A 23,586-nucleotide genomic window follows, 5' to 3' on the forward strand; every position below is an offset into this window, starting at 1 on the left:
TTAGTTTAAAACTTGTATATATATTTTTTTTAAACCCCAAACTTTAACTAATTTTTTTTGGGGTGTCCCTATTTTCGTTTTAAACTTTCTCTTAACACAGATCATTTTTAGGGGCTTCCCAGGGGTGCAGGCTATTTTTTTTTTTTTTAAAGCCTGCACCCCTAAACCCCAATTCTGCACTTTTTTTCGCCATGTAAAACATGGTGAAAACTTATCCCCGTTTATTAACGAAGACTTTTTGCACCGGCGAAAAGTCTTTGAAATTGAATACGGGCATAATTCAAACATGCAAAAATGACGTTATCGCCGATTCAAACTTTTCGCAGCCTAATTGAATACCCCCCTATATTTGAGTTTTTTTGTCTCAAGTTTACAGAGAATATTTGGCCATTCACATCAGTCCCTGCACCAGTGGAGCTTACACTCTATATTCCCTACCACATGTACACTTACACACTAGGGTTAATATTTGTCAGGAGACAAGTAACCTATCAGTATATTTTGGGAAGAAAACCATGCAAACAGAGAGAATATACAAACTCCACACAGGGCCGTGGTGGGAATCTAATACAGGACCTCAGTGCAGTAAGGCTAACCATTACACCATCCGTGTGCAGCTTTTTTATGTCTCAAATGTGACATGAGAATGTACAGTACATGATTAGGGGGAAGAGACCAGGGCAGGAATAGGAGTTTAGTCACAGGGAAGTGGGTAAGCGTCTACTCCCAGCAGGTGTACAGTGAGGACATGGAGTGGACTTGTAGTCACGTAGTGGGACTAAAATTGGTGAAGAGTATCAAATACAGCCCCTTGGGGGGGGGGGTCTGAGTTGTGTGTGCTCTGTGTGTAACATTGATAATAATGACTGCGTTGTGATTGGAATATTGAAGACGCCCATTTACACATAACAACTGAAACTGATCTAAGTGTTTAAGAGCGATTGTACACCCCAGCGCTCACTTGTGTTACACAAATAATGCTCCGTACGCAGTTGGGGATGCGGAAGCTGCATATAGATAGATTCTTACATGTGGTCTTAAAAATTATATATAGCCGGAAGAGCATTACGTCTGTACCAATAGAAACATTGGTATATTAATGGGATATTATCTATGCGCAGTCTTCTATTATTTAAACTATATTAAATTGTGACATCATAGAGACCCACGTCTGGCGTTTTCTATGCAGCCCTTCCTTTGGTTTATTTGTATTATTGGAGGATTTTGCACCATCGTCTTTTACGTAAGCTTAAAAAAGCTGCGCTTATTTAACACTTATGCAAAGGGGATCGGCCGCTCTATATTTGTGGATGAGACTTAAACAAGGTAACAGAGAAGCAACTTTTGCTTCCAGACGCACTTTGCTAGTCTGTTTCAGGCTGACTCTGTATAAGGCCACAGTGTGATCCTGTAATAACAGGATTTTGGTACTTACCGATTAATCCCTTTCTCCGATTCCATAGGGGACACTGGAGGCTAAAGACAGTGGGGGGTATAGACGGTGCTAAGTGGAGCTGGCACTTGAAATTTCAAGAAGTGTGACTAGCTCCTCCCCCTCTGTACCGCCATACAAGCCTCTGTCTTAGAAAACTGTGCCCGAGGGGAGCTGAGAAACAACAAACGGAAGAGGAGGAGGTGAAGAAAGTACACAGAACATAAGAAAAGGTTGAAACAACAGTAACACAACCAGAGACATCAAACAGTTCTCTAATAGACAGAACATAAAATGACCCCAACCCTGGCAGGAAGAAACAGCGCAGGGTGGGCGCCCAGTGTCCCCCATGGAATCGGAGAAAGGGATTGATCGGTAAGTACCAAAATCCTGTTTTCTCCTTCATCCACTAGGGGACACTGGAGGGTAAAGACAGTGGGGACGTCCCAGAGCTCCCATTACAGACGGGAAAACGCTGAGAACCCTGCAAAACTGACAAGCCATACTGCGCTGCAGAGGCCGCAAACATGTAAAATCTATAAAACCTAATAACGTAATGCCGGCTAGATCAAGTAGCCACTCGGCAAAGAAACTACATGAGAATCCCTGGGAGCAGCCTCCCACGAGGAACCGACTGAGCGAGAGGAATGCTCTGAAATAAAAAAGGCGGAAGCTCCCTAGATGAAGCCATATGAAGGTCAGACAACTCCAGCAGGCAGCGACTGTGTGGAGGCTGGCTAGCCAGGACGGACAGCAGCATACAAAACAAAGAGAGAGTCTGTTTTACTTATGGCTGCCGTTCTGTCCACAGAAATTCCGGAGAGCCCTAACAACATCTAAGGGTCTAGAACGAAAGTGAATCTTGTGGAAGAACCGGTACCACAAGCGGATGTTGATGTGGAAAATCCAAAACCACCTTTGGAAGAAAGTCCATTGTTGTACGGGAATCCGCTCTATTCTCGTGAAAAACCAAGACTGGAGGACGACAGGATAGAGCTCCTAGATTTCAGGCAACCTCCTGGCTGCGGAAGTGTTACCTTCCACGAAAGGTATTTGAACTCCACCTACTCCAGAGGATAGAACAGAGGAGACTGTAAGAAGGAAAGAATGAGATCCAAATCCCATGGAGTCATAGGAGGAACAAAGGGCGGAGAAACCGAATCACACCTAGAAGAAAAGGCTGTACCTTCTAGCTTCTTCAGGAAGAAAACCGCCAGAGCTGAAATCTGAGCCGTGTTGAGAAACCTGGTTGCATAAAAAGCAGAAATCTGGCTAGATTGAATGTAGAGTTTCTCCCTATAGAATTCAAACCCTATAACCTAAATCTTCCAAAAACGGTGGTAATGCTTAAAAGCAACTTCTTTTCGGGTTTAAGCATAGTAGGGATTACCCTGGATGGGATCCCTTAACCACCTAAGAAGGCCCTTTAAATAGCCACGCAGTCAACCTTAGCCGCTTTAAGTCTGGATAGACTAAAGGACCCTGTAGGAAGAGATGTGCTCTCAGAGGAAGTGGCCATGAATTGTTGATACCAAGCTCCGCAAGGCCAATCTGGAGCTACCAATAGAACCCTGGCCCTTTTGACTTGTTGTAGAATCTGAGGGAGAAGAGGAAACAGAGAACAGGTGGACAAAAAAAAGAAATGCCACGGTGTTGACAGTGCGTACCCTGCCACAACCTCAGAGTTTCTCGTCCAAGAGCTGTAGAGAGGCAGTTGATGATTTTTGTCTTGAAGCCATTAAGTCGACCTGAGGAAGACCCCACCGTAGGACTAGCTGTTTAAATAAGCTGCGGTTGTAGCCCATGGATGCATCCTGCTGGCTGAGGTAGTCTGCCTACCAGTTTTCTACACCCATGCGAACTTTGTCACCAAAGTGTAAAACCAGCTTACTTTTTAGCAAAGCCGCCTGACTTCTGGAGCCGTACAGGTACGCCATTGTTGTGGCAAAGTCCGACTGGACAATTCCAATATATTTATTAGCAGGTTCACTTCCTATGATGTCTAGCGGTCTTTGTTCCTTAATTACAGCCTCCCATCCCCTCAGACTCACTACTGTGGTAAGAAGAGCCCAATCCCACACACCGAATCTCTTCCCTCCAGTAGACGTACAAAGTTCAACCTCCAGAGGAGAGATGTCAGAGTTCTGGAACCTAACCTTACCTGTTGGTGAAGGAAAAGATGGATTTCTGTATACTAAGAGAGGAGGCGAAGCAGAAAAGTCCTTCCATAAGAAAAGGCTTTGAATGCCATAATCATCTTCCTAAGGAGGCAAATGAAAACATGCATATAAACTAGATGACGTCGAAAGACCGTCCTCACCATCTCCTGAATGGAAGTTGCTGTTTTGAGGGAGGAACACTCGCTGACATAAGGTGTTCCCTGCATCCAGCGTCTGTTCGTCTGTTGGATGCAGAGGAGACTTGGGAAAATTCAGAAACCACCCATGATGAATGAGACTGCCATGAGTCACTGTGATGTTTTGCAACAATTGGACCCTGGAATGGGCCTTCAGCAGAAGATTGTCCAGAGGAGGGATAATAGTGATCCACTATATACGAAGGAGTGTCCACATCACAGCCATGATCTTTGTGAATACCCTGGGGGCTGAATAATAAGCTGAAGGGTAAAGTTTGACTCTGGAAAAGAGAATTTCGAAATACGAAACTCAGAAACGCCTGGAGTGGCAGCTAGATAGGGATTCTGGACATCCAGACATATCGGGAAATCGTCGTACCTAGTCCCGCACTCCCCAAGGGAAGGGACTCTATTCGTAGGAACAGATTGAGAAACATCAAGTTCAGAGTAGGTCTGACCGAGCCATCTGGCTTTGGAACCACAAACACTAGAGCAAAACTTTTTCCCCCCCGGTCTGGGGACCTGGACCACCACTCTCGTGGATAAAACTACTGTATAGTTTACTGTAAAAAGATAGTCCTGCCATTCAAACCTGTATTAAAAAATCAAGGTAGAGGAGGAGACTAAAAAGCCAAGCTTGTATCTCGAGTGATGAGAACCCATACCCAAGCATCTGTACCAGATTCCGTTTCTACTACTCTGAAGTCCATAAGACGCGCTCCCACTCTAGGGACCCCCAGGTGAGAGGAAAACCCAGCAAGCACTAGGCTTAGTAGAGATGTTGCAGCGACTCCGTCCCGACCTTCAGAATCACGTGAAGTTGATGGTTCCGTGAACAAGCTGGCGCACTAAAGGACCTAGGCGAGGGTCTGGAGAAAGAACTACTAGGGGAGCTGCAAATGGAATATAAAAGGAGTTACCTCCAGTAGCTAGAGAAATCAATTTTTCTAGAAGCCCAGCATGTAATACACTATCCCCTAATGGAAGTGATTTTACAGCTGTCTCAATTCCACATCCGCCTACAGCAGATTACAATGACAGGCCACAGTATCCCACCTCAGCAGTATAAATGAACCTGTGAGTATACTTCAAACTCCAGCAAGATGTCTTTAAAAGACATGGTCCCAGGTCCCAGGAACCGGCAACGTCGACAATCACGAAACAGATGGACCTACTATAGTGGAGCAAGTCTTACTGCTATATGCATGAAAAAGATAATAACCGCTGGGACATCTGAAACTTGTTTACCCGGATGTGCCCAAGCTGACCTCAGAACATAATCCAGTTTTACTGAAACTGGAAATGCAAGAGCTTGTCTTTTATTTCTTTAAAAGGAAATACGGTGGAGCAGGACTAGTGTCCTCCTCCTGTAAATGCAATACCTAGCGTATTGCAGAATATAAAGCCTCTATCGCATCTGACATGGTTTAGTGATATGGGAAAGAGCCATAGTTTTAAGCCAAGGTCATGCTTCTAGAGTCGCTGACGTGGAAGCCCCTCTCTATTTTTCCTAGAAGTCTTCAGCTCAGCATAGAGAAGCCACTGTGTAAGCCACAGCTCTCTTCGCGCCTAAATCACCTCCTGGAGGCGTATAAGGCAAACGTAATAGGACACAAAGGTAAGACGCTGCTTCCCCTATATGTTATGCTAACGGAATAAGCTCCTTAAGGGCAGTCAGCCAATTGTCCAAAGCTCAGTCGCTTTGTAAGTGTAAACTGCATCACTGAAGACGGCGAATCTGCCATCTCTGAAGATTATAGTTCAGGATGCATAAACCTACGATACCCGGTATTCCCAGGGTGTATACAGAGTGGTGTGGCCGTAGGTTATATTACAGGGAGAACACACAAACTACACTCAGCCAGAACTGCAGTGGTCACCGAACCCCCAGCATTGCGACGCAGCAATGCCAACCACTACACCATCCGTGCAACACAATAGGGAGTTAGAGGACTGCCCCTGTGTAAACTATCCTGTACAATATTTGCAAATAAATAAACGTATAGACGTCATGATACATACAGATCCCCCCCACACACACCAGGAAAGTGTAATGAAAAAGGTCCAAATAAGAACTGAGATACAGAGAGGCAGAAGAGTCTCACACTTACCTAATAGTGCTCCTAGCAGTGCCAGAAAACGCTTAGGCATAGAAGGAAGTATTCATAGATACTTTAATGCTCTCCTGCCTGGCCTAAACCCCGCTGTGTACTTACAGTCTAGGATTAGGCCACCAGTTCTATGCAGCAGCGATTTTCATTCAGCAAATAGGGTCGCCGCTGGGAGAGAGGAGCAGGGCTCAGGAGCTAATCTTCACCCCTTCCCCCTTCCTCTCCCAGCTATGGTGCTCAATCTTAGTTATGAGTGAACTCTGCACACAGTGCTTCAACTTGTCGCTTTGTTATCTTATAGTGAGACAGACCCGGGGGATATCCAGCAACCGCAGTGCCTACGATATATCCCCGTCTGTTTGCTGCTCCGCTAGTCAGAGCAGCCTGCTGCTAATAACACCGCCTTTTAATCTAATAACCTGGCTATCCGCTACTCGGGGAGCCAGGGTCTACTTATTGAGCTGCTCATGCTGCCGGCGGCGGTGTGACTGATTGGGGCCGCTATGCGCGCTGCATGCAGCAGCATCTGGATCCCCCCCTTGTTTAGTAGACGGTGGTCTAAGCAGTTGGGGATCCCAACCGAAGTGCATGCACTTGCGAGCGGATGCCCCGGCAGCTCCATCATTGCAGACAGACAGCGCAGCTACTGCCTGTCTGTCCTCAATGCAATCTTCTTATTTCAACTCAGCAGCGCTTTTTAATTACAAAACCCTGAAGAGAGTGTCTCTATACATCCAGCTCCGCTCTGGCACAGAGGAGGGGAGGAGCTAGTCATATTTCTTGAAAATTAAAGTGCCAGCTCCACTTAGCACCGTCTATACCCCACTATGTTTAGCCTCCAGTGTCCCCTAGTGGATGAAGGAGAAATACAGTATAGGATGTCATAACAGCATCATCTCCCCAGCATTGCAATGGTGAAACGCGTCAGTAACAGAGGCACTGGTTGCGTCACACCCTCAACCTATATTCCGGATACCGGGGTCTGTTTACTGTTCGTATGGGCTGACGCCACAGGGCACACTGACAATTGTGAGACATCTGCATCATTAGGGAAGGGGGTGCGAGGGCAGACAACAGAATTAGATGGATATAAAGATTAGAGTTCTTAAAGGGAACACAAACACTGACCTGTATGACCCCTGAGGCAGGCATAAAGGAGAAATAACAATGTTATTATTCTGTGTCATATTTACAAAAAGAAAAAGCATTTATTACAGGTATAGATAATTAGTAATCCCCATTACAGGTATAGATATTTATATATATATTCATACACACACGAGGGTTGTCCAAAAAGTAATGCCTAAATTCTCATAACTCTGAAATAATAGGCAATATTTATTTGAAACTTTGTCAGTTTGTACTTTGTCTGCTAGCTATATATGTATTTTTCTTTAGGTAGTCCAAGAAATACCATGGAATCCAAGATGAAACAAAATATGAGATATGGTAAGAACTTACCCTTGTTATCTCTATTTCTACGAAGTCCATAGGGTTCCACAGGATACCTTGGGGTATAGGTGTGACGTCAGTCATCGGGCACCAAAGAGTTAAGCTTTCAGCCTCCCAGGATGCACTAGGTCCCCCTCCTATACCCCGCCCCCGAGCCAAGGCAGGAGAAGGAAGAGAGAGAACAAAGATCTGGACACATACAAGAATCACATTCTCACCAGAGGGAGACGGAAAACCGGTGACCAGAGCAAAGCCCATCTGCAGCACAGGTGCGACAGGGCGGGAGTCCTGTGGAACCCTATGGACTTCGTAGAAATAGAGATAACAAGGGTAAGTTCTTACCATATCTCATATTATCTACTTCAGGGTCCATAGGGTATCCACAGGATACCTTGGGGATGTCCCAAAGCAGTATCCTTTAAGGGTGGGGACGCTCCTGTGCAGAAAGGAGAATCCGCCGCCCGAAGGAAGCATCCTGAGAGGCGAAGGTGTCAAACCTGTAATACCTCACGAAGGTATGGACAGAGGACCACGTAGCAGCCTTGCAGATCTGGACTGCAGAGGCACCACGTCGAGCTGCCCACGAAGGACCCACAGACCTAGTGGAATGAGCCTTCACAGAAGGAGGAACCGGCAGGCCTTCATGAAGATAAGCTTCAGAAATAGCCATACGGATCCAGGCTGCCAAAGTTTGCTTTGAAGCAGGCCAACCCTTTTTACGGAAGCCATAGAGGACAAACAAAGTGTCCGACTTCCTAAACGAAGAAGTGCGGTCAACATAAGTCCTTAAGGCCCGCACAACATCCAAAGAGGCCTCACCCACAGAAAGACCCGGTGAGTTAAAGGCCTGAACAACGATTTCCTCGTTAACATGAAACTGGGAAACAACTTTGGGAAGAAACTCGGGCCGAGTGCGGAGCACTGCCCTGTTCCCATGAAAACCCAAGAAAGGGGGTCTACAAGAAAGCCCCTAACTCAGAAACACGTCTGGCCGAAGCAATAGCCAGAAGGAAAACAGTCTTAGCTGTTAGCCATTTAAGATCCACTGAGCCCAGTGGTTCAAACGGCGGTCCTTGGAGAGCCCTCAGGACCACAGCCAAATCCCAAGGCGCCACAGGTGGAACAAAGGGCGGCTGAATGCGGACAACACCTTGCATAAAGGTGCGCACATCCGGGATTGTAGCAATCCTACGGTGAAACCAGACAGACAGGGCCGAAACCTGTACCTTCAAAGAAGCAAGGCGAAGCCCATGATCTAGTCCCGCTTGTAGGAAGGCGAGAATCCGAGACAGACGAAACTCCCTCGGTGCATAACCTCTTGGTCGACACCACTGGAAGAACGTATGCCACACGCGATGGTATATCCTCGCGGAAGACAGTTTCCGAGCTCGCAACATGGTACGCACCACAGAGCTGGAAAACCCCCGGGACCTCAGCATGGCAGTCTCAACAGCCACGCCGTCAAAGACAGCCGAGTCAGGTCCGGGTGAAGACAAGGACCCTGAGACAGAAGGTCCGGTCGTAGCGGCAACCGCAGAGGACTGTCCACGGACAGACCCTGAAGGTCTGAGAACCAGTGCCGTCTGGGCCACGCGGGAGCTATCAACAGGAGCGTCCCTCCTTCCTGTTTGAATTTCCGGATTACCCGTGGAAGAAGGGAGACCGGAGGGAACAGGTATGCGAACCGGAACGTCCACCGGACGGACAGAGCATCCACCAGAGACGCCCCTTTGTCTCTTGTGCGAGACCCGTACACCGGCAACTTATTGTTGTGCCGGGACGCCATGAGGTCGATCTCTGGAAGACCCCACCTGTCCACCAGCAGTTGAAAAACGTCCAGGTGCAGGGACCATTCCCCCGGATGAACGTCCTGGCGACTTAGAAAGTCCGCCTCCCAATTTAGCACTCCCGGGATGAAGACCGCTGATATGGCCGGAAGATTGCGCTCCGCCCAAATCAGGATCCGAGAGACCTCTACGAGAGCCGCCCGACTGCGGGTTCCTCCATGCCTGTTTATGTAGGCCACGGTGGTAGCGCTGCCCGACTGGACCTGTACCGAGTGACCCTGGAGAAACCGATGTGCCTGCTGGAGAGCATTGAAGACCGCACGATTTCCAAGATATTTATTGGAAGCTCCGCTTCTGTCGGCGTCCACCTGCCCTGGAACAAGTGTGGACCCAAAACCGCTCCCCAGCCCCGAAGACTGGCGTCCGTTGTCAACAGGACCCAATTTGGAACCCAGAACGGACGTCCCTTGTTGAGGTGGGTCGTCTGTAACCACCAAGCAAGGGACAGGCGAACCTCCGGGGTGAGCACAATCGTCTGGGACTTCAGAGACTGAGGCAGCCCGTTCCACTTGGACAGGATCAGGTGCTGCAGAGGTCTGGAGTGAAACTGGGCGTATTCCACCATGTCGAACACCGACACCATGGAGCCCAGTAACCTCATCGCCGAGTGTAGGGACACACCCGGCGGCTGTGCAGACAACTGCGCACCCTTGACTGTAAAGCAGAGATCTTGTCCTCTGTCACGAAGATCCTTTGCTGTCCCGAGTTCAATAAGGCTCCAAGATGCAGAATCCTCCGAGACGGGATTAGAGTGGACTTCTGCCAGTTGATTAGCCAGCCGTGCCGTTGCAGCAGTGCAATGGTCAGGTCCAAGTGGCGTAACAGGAGCTCTGGAGATCCTGCCACCAATAACAGGTCGTCCAAGTACGGCAACATGCGGACTCCCTGCAGCCGCAGAGAAGCCGCCATGACCGCCATCACCTTGGTGAAAATCCGTGGTGCCGTCGCCAGGCCAAAAGGTAATGCCCGAAACCGAAGTGGTCGCTGCGGATTGCAAACCTGAGGAACTGTTGATGGCGCAAAAGAATAGGGACATGCAGGTAAGCATCCTGTATGTCCAATGACACCATGTAGTCCCCAGGTTCCAGCGCCAGAATGATGGACCGTAGGGTCTCTATCTGAAACTTCGGTACCCGCAAAGACCTGTCGAGTGCTTTGAGGTTGAGAATCGGACGATACGACCCATTGGGTTTCTGTACCAAAAAAAAGATTTGAATAGAAACCCTGGCCCCTCTGGGAGAATGGAACAGGCACTATAACTCCAGCCTGGAGCATAGTGTGCAATACCTTCCGCAGCTCCGTAGCCTTGTTCCGGTCTGATGGTAGACCCGTGGTGAAGAATCGAGCCGGGGGTCTGTGCCGGAAGGAGAGGGCGTACCCGTGGGAGACCACCTCCAGAACCCAAGTGTCTGTTGTAGTGGTCGACCAACACTGGGCGAACTGCAGCAGGCGGCCTCCCACCCTGGGATCCCCCAAAGGGAGGCCCGGACCGTCAGGCCGCAGGCTTGTCATCTGGCTTGGGGGCTGGACGTCTGGTACTCCATGCCTGCTTCCGGGGCTTGACCGATTTCTTAGGGCCAGCCTGTCGAGGAAAAGACTGTGGTTTGGGCCTGCCCTGGGCCCTAGATGACCGAAAGGACGATGGTCCAGAACCAGAAGGAGCAGCGGCCGACGGGAGACAAGCCGATTTGGCTGCCGCCAGCATGGCCACAATCTTATCCAGATCCGGATCGAAGAGAACTTCTCCGGTAAACGGCAACGCCTCCAGATCCTTTTTGGCATCTGCGTCCGCCTTCCAGGAGCGCAGCCACAAGGTGCGACGAGCAGCTACCGCTGCTGAAGAAATCCTAGACACCAGAGTACTAATGTCTAGGGCCGTCTCGTTGATGTAGGTGGCCGAATCACGGAGATTGCCAATCAACTCCGCCTGTTCGGCCGGACAGTCGGAATCAAAAGAAGCCTCTAATGAATCCGCCCAGCGCTCCATCACCCTGGCAACCCAGCAAATGGCCATAGCCATTTGCACGCCCCCCCGCAAGGGAATAAGCGGACTTCAGGCAGATCTCCACCTTGCGGTCCGTAGCATCCTTAAGGGAGGACATGGATGGCATCGGCAATGTGGCACTACGGACAAGACGGGTCACGTGAGAATCCACCTGTGGAGGGGATTCCCACTTTGCAAAATAATTATCCGCGAACGGATAAGCCACCGCCAGGCGTCTCTGCGGCTGGTATCTTTTGCCAGGCTGTTTCCACGCCTCCTCTAAATGGTCCACCAAATGACCAGAAAGAGGAAAGACTGTGGCATCGCCCTTCACATCTTTGAAAAAGGCATACTTAGATTTAGCCGCTGGGGGAACTTCGTCCTCAATCACCAAGGCTGTGCGGACCGCCCGAATAAGTCCAGGAATATATACTTTGGACTTAGCATCAGCGTCCTTAGCATGGAGAGGTTCCTGATCATACGGATCCAGAATCTCCCCATCATCAGACGTCCCCTCGTCATCCTCATAAGGAGCCGACAGAGACGCCACCGGCCGTTTATGCGGCCGCATCACAGACTCCCCTTGCAACACATCCGACAAGTGCTGTACAGAACTCGTCAGGGAGTTAACCCACGCTGGCTCCTGAGAAACCGGGAGCGGGGAAATAGGGAGACTGTGGGGTACCACCAATTGTCGTGGGAAACCCTGCATGGGTGACGACACCACTGACTGCTGGGACAAACCCATCGGTGTAAACGCGGGCTGCGGAGCTAACTGGCCCACTAAGGCTGTAAGCGCTTGAGCGAAACAAGCCCAGGGCGGCTCCTGTTCCGGTGCAGTAACCGTAAGAGGCCGCGCCATAGACAAACACTGCCGGCAGAGGCCCTCCGCGCTACCCTCCCCCTCCGCTAACGGTACTTTACACGTAGTACACTGTAGCCGGAGGGGAAAATCACTTTCAGACATGATGGCACCACGTATGTGACCCCTCTCACCAATTATATATTTAAGAGGCGAGAGACCACCCTGCAGCACCGCAAGGGCTTAGCAGAAAAAAACAGGGACAGTATAAAGCTGACAGTTTAGAAAAAAAGTTACAGGCAGCAGCGCTAGCACAGTCACATACAATGCAGAGAAATAACAATTCCTGCACTAACAGCGCTGATCACTCAACTACACAGACACAGGGCCTGGTAGGACACAGCGCTGCATACACAGACCTGACCACAGCGGAGGAGAGGTATGCGGGGGGACCCAGACCACGATGCTTCCAATGCAGGCTTCCAGCAGCGTTCACCATGCTTCAGAAAAGATGGCCACCGAGGAGCAGAGAGAAGGCTGGCCTGGGGGAGGAGCGCTGACACAGGGCCAGTCAGCACAGTGCAGAGAGGGCTGTTTGCAGCGGGGGAGGCGCCGGCTGTGAGACAGGGAAGGCGCGCTCCCCTGGCATGCATTTAACCCCTGGGACGCCGCAGCGCTAACGCTCTGCTGCGGTCCGCTGTCCCAGGGGGTAGTGAAAGCGCAGGTTGGGCGCCTGGCTCCACGCTGCAGCCAGTCCCCAGGGAGCCCCCTGCCTGGGGACTTAGGACCATGTGATCAGCAGGGACCCCCCGCGGGACCCCGCTGCTTACCTCTGTCCCCCTTGAATCCGGCCATGGTCCGGAACATCTGGGGTCACCGCTAGCTGTGACCCCAGATGTCCACCAGCATCCCCGGATCAGTACCGGCGTTCTGGTACCGGCGGGGCGTAGGGAAGACAGCATGGACGTCAGGACTGACTGTCCATGCTGTTCATCCAGATGTGCAGCCACAGCTGCATGAAGAAAAAGCTTCAGGGGCTCTTCTAAGCCCCCCTCTAGCAGGTGCCTCCGACTCCGGCCGGGCACCAAACAAAACTGAGATGCCTTGGCCCGGGGGCGGGGTATAGGAGGGGGACCCAGTGCATCCTGGGAGGCTGAAAGCTTAACTCTTTGGTGCCCGATGACTGACGTCACACCTATACCCCAAGGTATCCTGTGGATACCCTATGGACCCTGAAGTAGAAAGAGCAGTCATTGAATTTCTGGAAAAAGAAGGCTGCAGTGCTACAAAAATCCACAGAAGACTGAAAAAAAGTGTATGGTGAGCGTACAAATGACTATAGCAATGTCAGAAGGTGGATGAGGCGTTTTCAATCGGGAGAATCGTCCGTGTGCGACAAACCTTGTGGTGGCAGACCATCAACTGCAGTGACAGCAGAGAACCGAAGCCATGATTCAGAAAGACCGTCGTATGACCATCAGATATATCAGTGATGAACTTGAATGTAGCCATGGCACTATAAAACACTAATCAATGATTTGGGATATCGTAAAGTGTGTGCTAAATGGGTTCCAAAGCAATTAACCAGGGATCATAAGGCCCACAGGGTGGAAGTGTGCCTTTTGACCAACTTTGAAGCCAACTCTGAGACATTTTTTGAAAATGTCATTACAGGAGATGAGACCTGGGTATTCCTTTATGACCCAGAAACAAAGGCCCAATCAAAGCAATGGAAACACCAAAGTTCACCTAGGCCAAAAAAGTTTAAATCACAGCGATCCGTAAACAAAGTCATGGCCACATTCTTCTGGGATTGCCGAGGTGTTATTCTCATCGAATACTTGGAACCAAACCAATCAATCAACAGTGATCGATACAGTATTACATTTAAGAAGTTGAAAGAAGCCATCTGAGAACACAAGGTCAACAATTCCACTGTCAAATGTCATCTTACACCACAACAATGGCAGACCTCACACTTCGATGGCAACATCTGCGGCCATTGCCAAGATGGGATGAGCAATAATGCCGCATCCACCATACAGTCCTGATTTGGCCCCTTCTTACTTTCATCTGTTTGACTCTCTCAAATACTTTCTCTGGGGTCAACATTTTGAAGACGTAGAGGTTGTTAAAAATGCCATACTTTCCTGAGTCAAACACCAAACACTGGAATTTTTCCAAAGTGGATTCACAGCTTGGGTTGAGAGGTGGAGAAAATGTTTGAGGGCAGATGGTGAATTTTTTGAGTAGAGTCATTCTGTTACTAAGACTTCAAAGTATTTTACTGCAAATTTTCAAATCTGTATCTGTAATAAAATTTGAGTTGTGAGCATTTAGGCATTACTTTTTGAACAACCCAGACCGGTGTGTGTAGTGGAGCACAAATTACTATTTGAGTCAGACTCATTGTGTTATATAATCTCTATACTAAAAGTGTTTAGAAGAAACGGCATAAGACAATTAGACTGCATTTAAGCCCATATTTGCCTAAGATCGCCTTTACAGGTCCGATGTTTCTTCAGCTAACCGATATTATTTCGGAGAAGAATATTAAAGTAACTTGTTAAAATCGAGGAAACTTTAGGACATAATCCGCGCCCGGCTTACCTTCAATCGGGATGCCGGGAGTCGGGCTCCCGGCGTAGGTAAAAGAACAGGAGTCGGGATTTCGACGCCTATCATTAGACCCTTGCCGGGATTAGACAGTCGGCATCCCGACTGCATACCCTTAGCACTAGGTAGCACAGAACTTGTTCCGCACAACCAAGTTTAACCAAGTGATTGCAGTACTAAGGAAGGAGTCACTTGGTGTCAGGGTTCATCCACTGGACTTACGAACTGCTATTACAACTGACACTTTATCTACTCTGGACGCTAGTATGAGAATACAGTGTCATTTTAATGCAATTGTTTTAACTATATACTTCTGCATGTTTCCTTTGAATAATTTATTCTATGGTTGTATTGAAATAAAAAAATGGCTTGTATGTACAAAACTTATGTATATGGTTTTTTCAATGTGATATTCCCATCTGTTAAACTGTCTATATAAATATTGCTTTCTACCCATACCCACTGCCGTTATACATTCACTTACCTTTGTGAGGCACAGGAAATCCTGTTGAAGTCATTCCGATTCCTGAAAAAAGAAGAAAGAAGAGTAAAAGGTATAATTATTCCTCGATTAAGACACATTATATTGTTATACCGTATACCAGAGGTTCTCAAACTCGGTCCTCAGGACCCCAAACAGTGCACGTTTTCCAGGTCTCCACACAGAATCACAGGTGAAATAATTAGTTCCACCTGTGGATCTTTTAAAATGTGTGAGTAATGAATACACCTGTGCACCTGCTAGGTTACCTGCAAAACATGACCTGTGTGGGGTCCTGAGGACAGAGTTTGAGAACCTCTGCCATATACAAATAGGTTTGGGCTTACCCAATTGACCAATTTGAATCCATATCTAGCTTGGGTGGAGGCACTAGTAGTTGGTTAAAAGTAAACACTCCATATCAATAGACTTTGGGGTAAAACAGGGGGCCTCAAATGTAGGCACTGCGGAGAGTCAGAAATTTAAAGAGAAGCCTCAGGGTATCACCTGTTTACCATTGAAAAGGTCTCAGATAAAGGGTGAGGAAGTTTTTGAGTGGTGTGAGTGGAAAAAAGTTTCTGTTGAACTGCTTCGCTATATCAGGAAATCGAAGAAGCTCTTACTAATGATCCTGTCGCTCAATGATTAAGATACACAACCGTCAGCAGGCAACCTTCTTTTATTCAACTAATGCGGGAAGTTAAATAAAAGGAAGCTTCAGTTGAAACTAGAGAAAAGACTGAAGAAAGTCAAAGTACTGACTATTGAAGTGAGACGACAACTCCTATTGACAATCTGACCAAAGTAATAGAAGAATTATGGAGGGGAAGTGGGACAGTAACTTTTCAGTTTAAAGAAGAAATAAAGAATAGAAACACAACTAGAAGGCCATTTGGCTTTATGCCCATGAGTAATGCCAACCGAGGAAGAGTAAAATAGGCCACAATGAGGTTTCCGTTGTGGAAAATTTGGTCAGAGCATTTGAATGTGATCAGAGGTGTAACACTAGCGAAGAGACTTCTAGATCGACAGAGGCAGGAACATGTCGGGAAAGCCAGTGGAAGACGGATGAACCCCGCTTCGGCTCCCTAGACCAGTGGTTCTCAAACTCTGTCCTCAGGACTCCACATAGGTCGTTTTCCAATGGGACCCAGCAGCTGCACAGGTGTACTCATTACTCACTGACACATTTTAAAAGAGGTGGAGTTAATTATTTCACTTGCGATTCTGTGAGGAGACCTGAAAAACATGAACTGTTTGGGGTCCTTAGGACAGAGTTTGAGAACCTGTGCCCTAGACACTCAGCAGGAAGTAATGGGGAATTACCGTGGCCAATGCTTGGTGTCTGAGGGATGGATGGAACCGGCTCCACTGATACCAGCGTTTGTTAATGGAAATCAATGTACTGTTCTGTTGGACAGTGGATCCCAAGTATCCACCATATTTGAGGACTGGTATAGTCATTTGTCAAATATCCCAATACTCCCTTTGTCAGGTCTCAGCTTATAGGGATTAAGTAATCATAGTTACCCATATTTAGGATACATACCCATCACTCTAAAATTTTCACCCAAAGTGGTTGGAGTAAGCAGGCAAATAAACACCATGGCTGTAATTTGTCCAGAATCATATGGAGAAGAAAGAGAAGCTCCCGTCATTCTAGGAACGAATGAAAATCTGTTTAAGAAGTTAGCACAATAGTGTCGTGAGGTAGGTGGAATAACTTATGCCGACTCCCTACATATACATCCGTTTTGTTTAGAAGTTACCCAGAAAATTGAAAAATTACAGACTAAAGAGGGCAACAGGTTTACCACTGACTTCGAGGAGTGTTGTTTAGGAAGTGATCTCAAGCAATAGTAAAGTAGAGTTAGTAAGGACTCTTATACAGCGGCATGCTGCATTTTTAAAACATGAGTGGGACCTCGGACTATCCACCAATGAAGCTCATTAAATTCGATTGACTGACTAAACACCATTCAGGGAAAGATCTCGTAGACTAGCGCCAGCCGATCTAGAAGATGTGAGACAACATCTGAAAAAGCTACTAGATAGTCAAGTCATTCGAGAATCTGAGAGCCCTTTTGCTTCACCCATTGTAGTTGCTAGGAAAAGAATGAAGTACGCATGGGTGTGGATTATCGAACTCTTAACCAGCAAACTGTTCCAGATCAGTACACCGTGCCGCGAATGGACGAAGCCCTGGATTGCTTACAAGGTAGTCAATGGTTCTCTGTGTTAGGCTTGAAGAGTGGATTTTATCAGATCTTAATGGATCCTAAGGATGCTGAGAAGACTGTATTCATCTGTCCCTTAGGATTTTATGAATTCGTGCAAATGCCCCTGGGAACCAAAGGAGCTCCGGTAACAATTCAGCGGAGCATGGAATAAAACTGTTGAATCTTCGAGAAGTAGTGGTGTACCTTGATGACATTATTGTTTGGAAGAACCTTAGAAGAGCACAATCAACAACTTCTAAAAGTGCTAGACAGTCTCATTGTCCATGGTTTTAAATTATCTTTAGAAAAATCCAAAATGTGTCAGAGGTCCGTCAAGTATATAGGTCATATAGCCAGTGGAGATGGGATAGCCGCTGATCCGTCCAAAGTGGAAGTGGTGAGAGAATGGCCTAGGCCGACTACATTAAAAAAGTTCTGTTCCTTTCTGAGGTTTTGTGGATACTATCGACGATTTGTACCAAAATTCTCAAAAATCGCAAAGCCCCTAACTAATCTTACTAAAGGATATCATCCTCTAAAAAAATCCTCCCAACGTCAGAAGTGAGTTAGGCCCTTTTTAACGGGTTAATGAAGAGTTTGGCAAGAGATGGACTCAGCAATGTAAACAAACTATTCAAGAACTGAAAGAAAGTCTCAAACACACTAGTCTTAGCCTACGCGTATCCCTCTCGACTTTATATTTTACATATTGATGCTTCATTTGAAGGGCTCTGTATCAACAGTATGACTCTCAATTGCATCCAGTTTCTTACATCAGCCGAGGATGTAAGAAAATAATTATCCCACAAGTTAGAATTTCTAGCATTAAAATGGGCAGTAGTACATAAAGAACATGATTATCTATATGGGGCAGTTTTCGAATTCCACACTGACAATAACCCCCTTACTTATGTTAGAACTACGGCCAAATTAGACGCCACTGGACATAGATGGTTGGCAGCGCTCTCAGTATATAATTTTTGCTTGAAGTACAGACCAGGGACTAGTAATATAGATGCTGATACATTGTTCCGGTTAGGGCAAAGATATGATGATCCTCCTGAAGAAAGATGGATAGAAGTACCCGCCTCTGAAGTAAAAGGGTTGTGTCATCAAGCCTCAGTTAGGCCAACGATTACAAATTTTGTCGAAAGGTTGGGAGCAACAGGCAAGGGCTTCCGTTGGCTTTCGAATTTAGAGATGGGTGAGCTTCAACGGATAAGTCGTTATCAGCTAAAAGAACGAAAAATGGATCCATATATTCATAAAATTAGACAAGCTGTGATGAGAGGTTTGAACAACCTCCAATAGTTTCTGTTGACGAACCTCGGGCCCAATTACTTTGTAGGCCATACAGCCTCTTGACAGTTAGGGGAGGACTACAATATAGGAGAAAAATTTCCAAGACAGGAAGGCCTAAAGAACAACTGGTGCTCCCAGAAAAGTATCATTCCATGGTACTCAAATCCCTACATGACGATCATGGCCACTTCAGATATCAATGCAAATGTCTTGTCTATAGCGATCGATTTTACTGGTTTAAGATGGAGGAGGATATAGTTCGCTATTGTAACAATTGTGGGAACTGCATCCTCAGGAAAACTTTGTCTACTAAAAATGCCACACTCAAAACCATCTCTTCAGATGGTCTCCTAGATTTAATAGGTTTAGATTTTCTGGCTATAGAAACTGGGGACGAGAAGAAATCATCTGTACTAGTAATCACCGATCATTTCACTCGGTACGCACAAGCTTATTTGTCGAAAGACTAAAAATCCATTTCCGTTGCCAAGATTTTGTGGGAGAGGTTTTTCGTTCATTATAGATTACCATCCCATACACATTCAGACCAAGGACGTGAGTTTGAGAGCCAAGTCATACGGGATTGTGTAATATTTGTGGCATAAAAAAAATCTCAAATGACTCCATATCATCACCAGGGAGACACACCGCTAGAGCAGTTTAACCGCACCCTCCTCAATATGCTGGGTATCGTGGATCCTAGTAAGAAATGTCAGTGGAGTCGGTACATTAGTTTGTTGGTACATTCTTATAATTGCACCAAAATGAGGCCATGGGATATTCCCCTTACTTCCTGATGTGCGGAAGAGAGGCTCATCTTCCGATCGATGTCTGTTTCGGAACCACCACAAGAGGAGCTGACTTTATGCCCCATACCAAATACGTGGAAGAATTAAGAAGAGATTTCAAAGAGGTATACCAATTAGCCAAAAAACTGCTGAAAAGCTGGGAAAGAAAAATAAAGTACACTATGATTCTAAAGTTCGTGAACATCTGTTAACACCAGGAGACAGAGTTCTAGTTCTGAATTTAGGACTCACTTCTCGACACAAACTAAGCAACAGATGGAAGTTAGATCCGTATGAGGTAGTAGAACAACTTCCAGATACCCTCTCTTATAGAATTAGATTAGAGGGAACTTTAGGCCCTATCAAAACCTATCACCAGCAACATTTATTACATATAGGCCAAGAAGTGAGGCTCACCTCAGCATTGCAACCGAAACTCGAAATAGAAGTAACTTCCCCAATTCCTTTCCACCATAGCAACAGAAGAAGAGAGGAGAGTTCTACAGGAGATGAGTATTATTACTGTGATTCTTCACCTTCAAAAGAGATCACTCCATTTTCGGGTGATGAACAAATGAGAGAACTACCCACTCCTGGACAATTGGAGAGCGTTAATAAGAGTGAATATACTAATGATTCCTCAAGGATAACACCCTCTGGCCTTTCATTGTCTGAGGCCCCTCAATTGGAAATCCCAGAAATAAGAGAAAGATACGGAAATATCAGGGGCTGAATGGGATTTGGGGGAGATAAAAACTTTTCCACGGCCTAGGAGGGATATTAGACCCCTGATGATGTTGTTAACCTATGATACCTTAGGTCAACCTTTGGAAGCACCCCGCATAGTTCATCCTAGTATACGTTTTTTCATGGCCATATTTTGGATGGAAATTAGGAAGAGAAGGGGAAGTAATAAGGTGAATGGATTTAGGGAAAAGAAGTATAGTATCAAAAATGTAGTCCACGCATGCAGTGGTCATGATGCATTGACAGAATAATTTTCAATTGCTTTGTTTGTTCATCAGGGGGAGAGTGTAACACCCATGAAGTACCCAATGCCCCATGGTTATTATAAATACTAATAGAGTTGTAAGTTAAGTGCTGCTCATGTTGTGCACGTTGCATTTGATGTTATTTATTGTTTACTGTTGAGTATGTGAGGTTTGTGCTCCTCCACATACAAGGTCTGGGGAGACTCAGGGGACAGTGCATGCAGCTACTGGAAGGGAGTGTGCGGGTGCCGGAGGGGTAAAACGGCAGATCCCCTGGAGTGCTCACCTCTGACGATCCAGTGCTGTTTTCCTTAGTGCAGCTCTGGCAGCGTCTAGTCAGAAGAGAGTGACGCCAGTGAGGGCTTGGCTGGGAAGATACTCCCCTATAGGAGGCTGGACGGCTGTGTCACCGGGAACCTCTGCAGGGCTAAGGTAAATAGTGGCAGGCGGGGCAGATGTGAGGCGACAGGTAGCTCTAAGCCGCATTGCAGGCTGTGAGGAGGGAGCTGGCCGGAGTTACCCCTCAGAGAGGTGGAGCTACAGGGTATGTGCCTATTGGTGAACATAGGAATTTAAGGCAGGGAAGACAAGACTTCAGCAACTAGGTGGTGAGAGACTTATTTATGATGATATTAATCACCATCAATTTAACTCCAGGATAACGGAGAGAGATTTTACCATTAACATAGAAGCTCAAATAGGGTGGAGTCAGGAGAGAGAGATACAGAAAATATATATATACACTATTTGAGTCAGACTCATTTTGTTATATAATCTCTATACTAAAAGTGTTTAGAAGAAAACTCATAAAACAATTAGAGCGCATTTAAGTCCATATTTGCCTAAGATCGCCTTTACAGGTCTGATGTTTCTTCAGATAAACGATATTATTTCGGAGAATATCAAAAGTAACTTGTTAAAATCGAGGAGCACTTAAGTCATAATCTGACATTAACACTACATTGGATATTTAGTTATCAAGTACAATCATCACTACAAAGGGATCGTCAGAGCTGAGGACTTTTATCTGTGAGGAGCTTAGCACTAGGTAGCACAGAACTTGTTCCGCACAACTAAGTTTAACCAAGTGATTACAGTACTAAGGAAGGAGTCACTTAGTGTCAGGGTTCAACCACTGAACTTACGAACTGCTATTACAACTGACACGATCTACTCTGGACGATAGTATGAGAATACAGTGTCATTTTAATGCAATTGTTTTAACTATATACTTCTGCATGTTTACTTTGAATAATTTATTCTATGGTTGTATTGAAATGAAAAAATGGCTTGTATGTAAAAATCTTATGTATATGGTTATTTCAATGTGATATTCCCATCTGTTAAACTGACTATTGTCGAAGCTGAATAATTGGCTGAGACAAGTTCAGTTTAAAATTTAATCGCAGCGACGCCATCTTGAGACTGGCCGCAAGACGCCATCTTGAAAATGAGATCGCAAGACGACATTTTACGAATGGCCGCCTAAGTGCCATTTTAGATAAACTCACATTTTAGTACATGTGGCAATAATACTATTAGCACCATGCGATTGTATTTTTCACCATATCACACACACAATTGCGCTGTTAACTAGTCGCATATTAGCGAATGCATAGGACTTTGTATGAAACCGCTGTTTTATTAGCTTTATGCGCACGCATCTGCCCCAAGTTAACTAGCGTCCTTATATCAAACCCTCAATACCCACACATTACATTATCACACATAAGGTTCAATAAGCTTTAAAGTGTATGATTTACGTTGGTTCAGTTAGTTTAAATGCTGAGAAATAAAGAGATTTGATAACTAAGGTATTATACATGCTAAACAAGTCGTGTTTGGTCTTGTATTGATGCGTACTCTTTTTACAGTATTCCGGTGTTATCGGTGGGGAGGTCGCATCATGCAAACTCATGTTATGGAATGGCAGAGCCTACAAGCAACAAAATGTATATTTCATGAACAACTGTTAGAATGTTGCAGGGGGCGTGAAGACCCCCAGCTGTTAGAGGCAGGGAGAGTCTATTTGAACCAGCCTGTTAAATGTGCTGTAACAGATGCTTCTCCCCTGGGAACCAATGACATCAGCAACTAACTTCCCCATTGTCCTGTTTATTCTGGGGGGGGTATAAATATGTGTGCACGAACGCTGATTCTCAGTCTTCGTGCCGAATGCTGTATGACTAGGGGTCTCTTGCTGATGCCCATCTCCGGGTCCGGAAGCGCCTGCGTATGTATACTATACTTGGGTCTGTATAATTTTCCTTTTGCGCCTAAATTGTGTATGGATCAATTGCGTGTAACTGTCTGAACTTTTACCTGAATAACACTTGTGCTTTGGAACCACAGATTCCACATCTAAGTCTTTATTTATGGTATGACTGCGTACGCAAATTAGCGTCATCCTCAGAAGGTATAGGCAGGATATTAGAAGGTATAGGAAGGTGTGTATAGAGGTTCTGATCCAGTATCGTTAGTTGGGGGCTCGTAGTGAAGTCACTTACCTGCTCACACGGTACATACGGCCATCGATATTTCAGCAAAGGGTGGAGTGGCCACATGCAGGGTTTGAGTGCAACCGCTTTGTGCTGAAAGATCGCTATCCGTCTCTGTGTGAATCAAGGAAGCTGACTAGAATCCAGGGACAAGAGAGGAAAAAGTTTGTTTTCCTCTGTTGATAGAACCTTACGTTTAAAGGGGTGTCGCAGTACTGAGTACGCGACTAAGTCGCAGGTTTGCACATAGCAAAAAAGACGCACTTTTGTGTACGCAGTTAAAAAAGCTATTATACGGTTGCCTTACTAAATCTTATCCAGGTGTGTGGGCATTGCCGACTTAAATCGTCCACAGGTAAGTGAAAGTGTCTTGATTGTCTTTCACCGGTTTAAATCTTTATTGAAAAGCGTAGGAGTTGTCTCAGAATGGGAGCCACGCAAACAGTAGAGATGTTAGGCAATGATGTGCTGTTAATTGAGGCGCCGATCGGATCGGCCCGTCATATCATGCATACCAAGTACGGTACTTATGCAATAAGGTATTGTGATTTATGGTTCAATATGACGAGGAAGAGTGTTAGACCGTTTCCCAGAATTGGTAGTTTTGATAAAAATGTGTTAGATAATGTCCGGGATCACATCAGTTTGATGCACTCCCGAGAGAAAAAGGTTAAATATTTTGAATGTTTAAAACTGTGGCAGCATG

At 46.2% G+C, this 23,586-nt stretch overlaps 1 protein-coding gene across 5 annotated transcripts in view; it reads right to left on the reverse strand.

Moving 5' to 3' along the window:
• The window catches only part of LOC148478141 (uncharacterized), an 82,098-nt gene that overhangs the window by 13,882 nt on the left and 44,630 nt on the right, over positions 1-23,586 (reverse strand). For all 5 annotated transcript variants that reach the window (XM_088455896.1, XM_088455895.1, XM_088455893.1 and 2 more), the window contains one exon: positions 15,085-15,126. In XM_088455896.1, coding sequence (XP_088312022.1) covers positions 15,085-15,126 — 42 coding nt within the window. The remainder of the gene's footprint in view (positions 1-15,084; positions 15,127-23,586) is intronic.

This window comes from Taudactylus pleione, unplaced genomic scaffold, assembly GCF_031769625.1.
Source record: "Taudactylus pleione unplaced genomic scaffold, aTauple2 ptg000677l, whole genome shotgun sequence".
In the NCBI taxonomy this organism is placed as follows: Eukaryota; Metazoa; Chordata; class Amphibia; order Anura; family Myobatrachidae; genus Taudactylus; species Taudactylus pleione.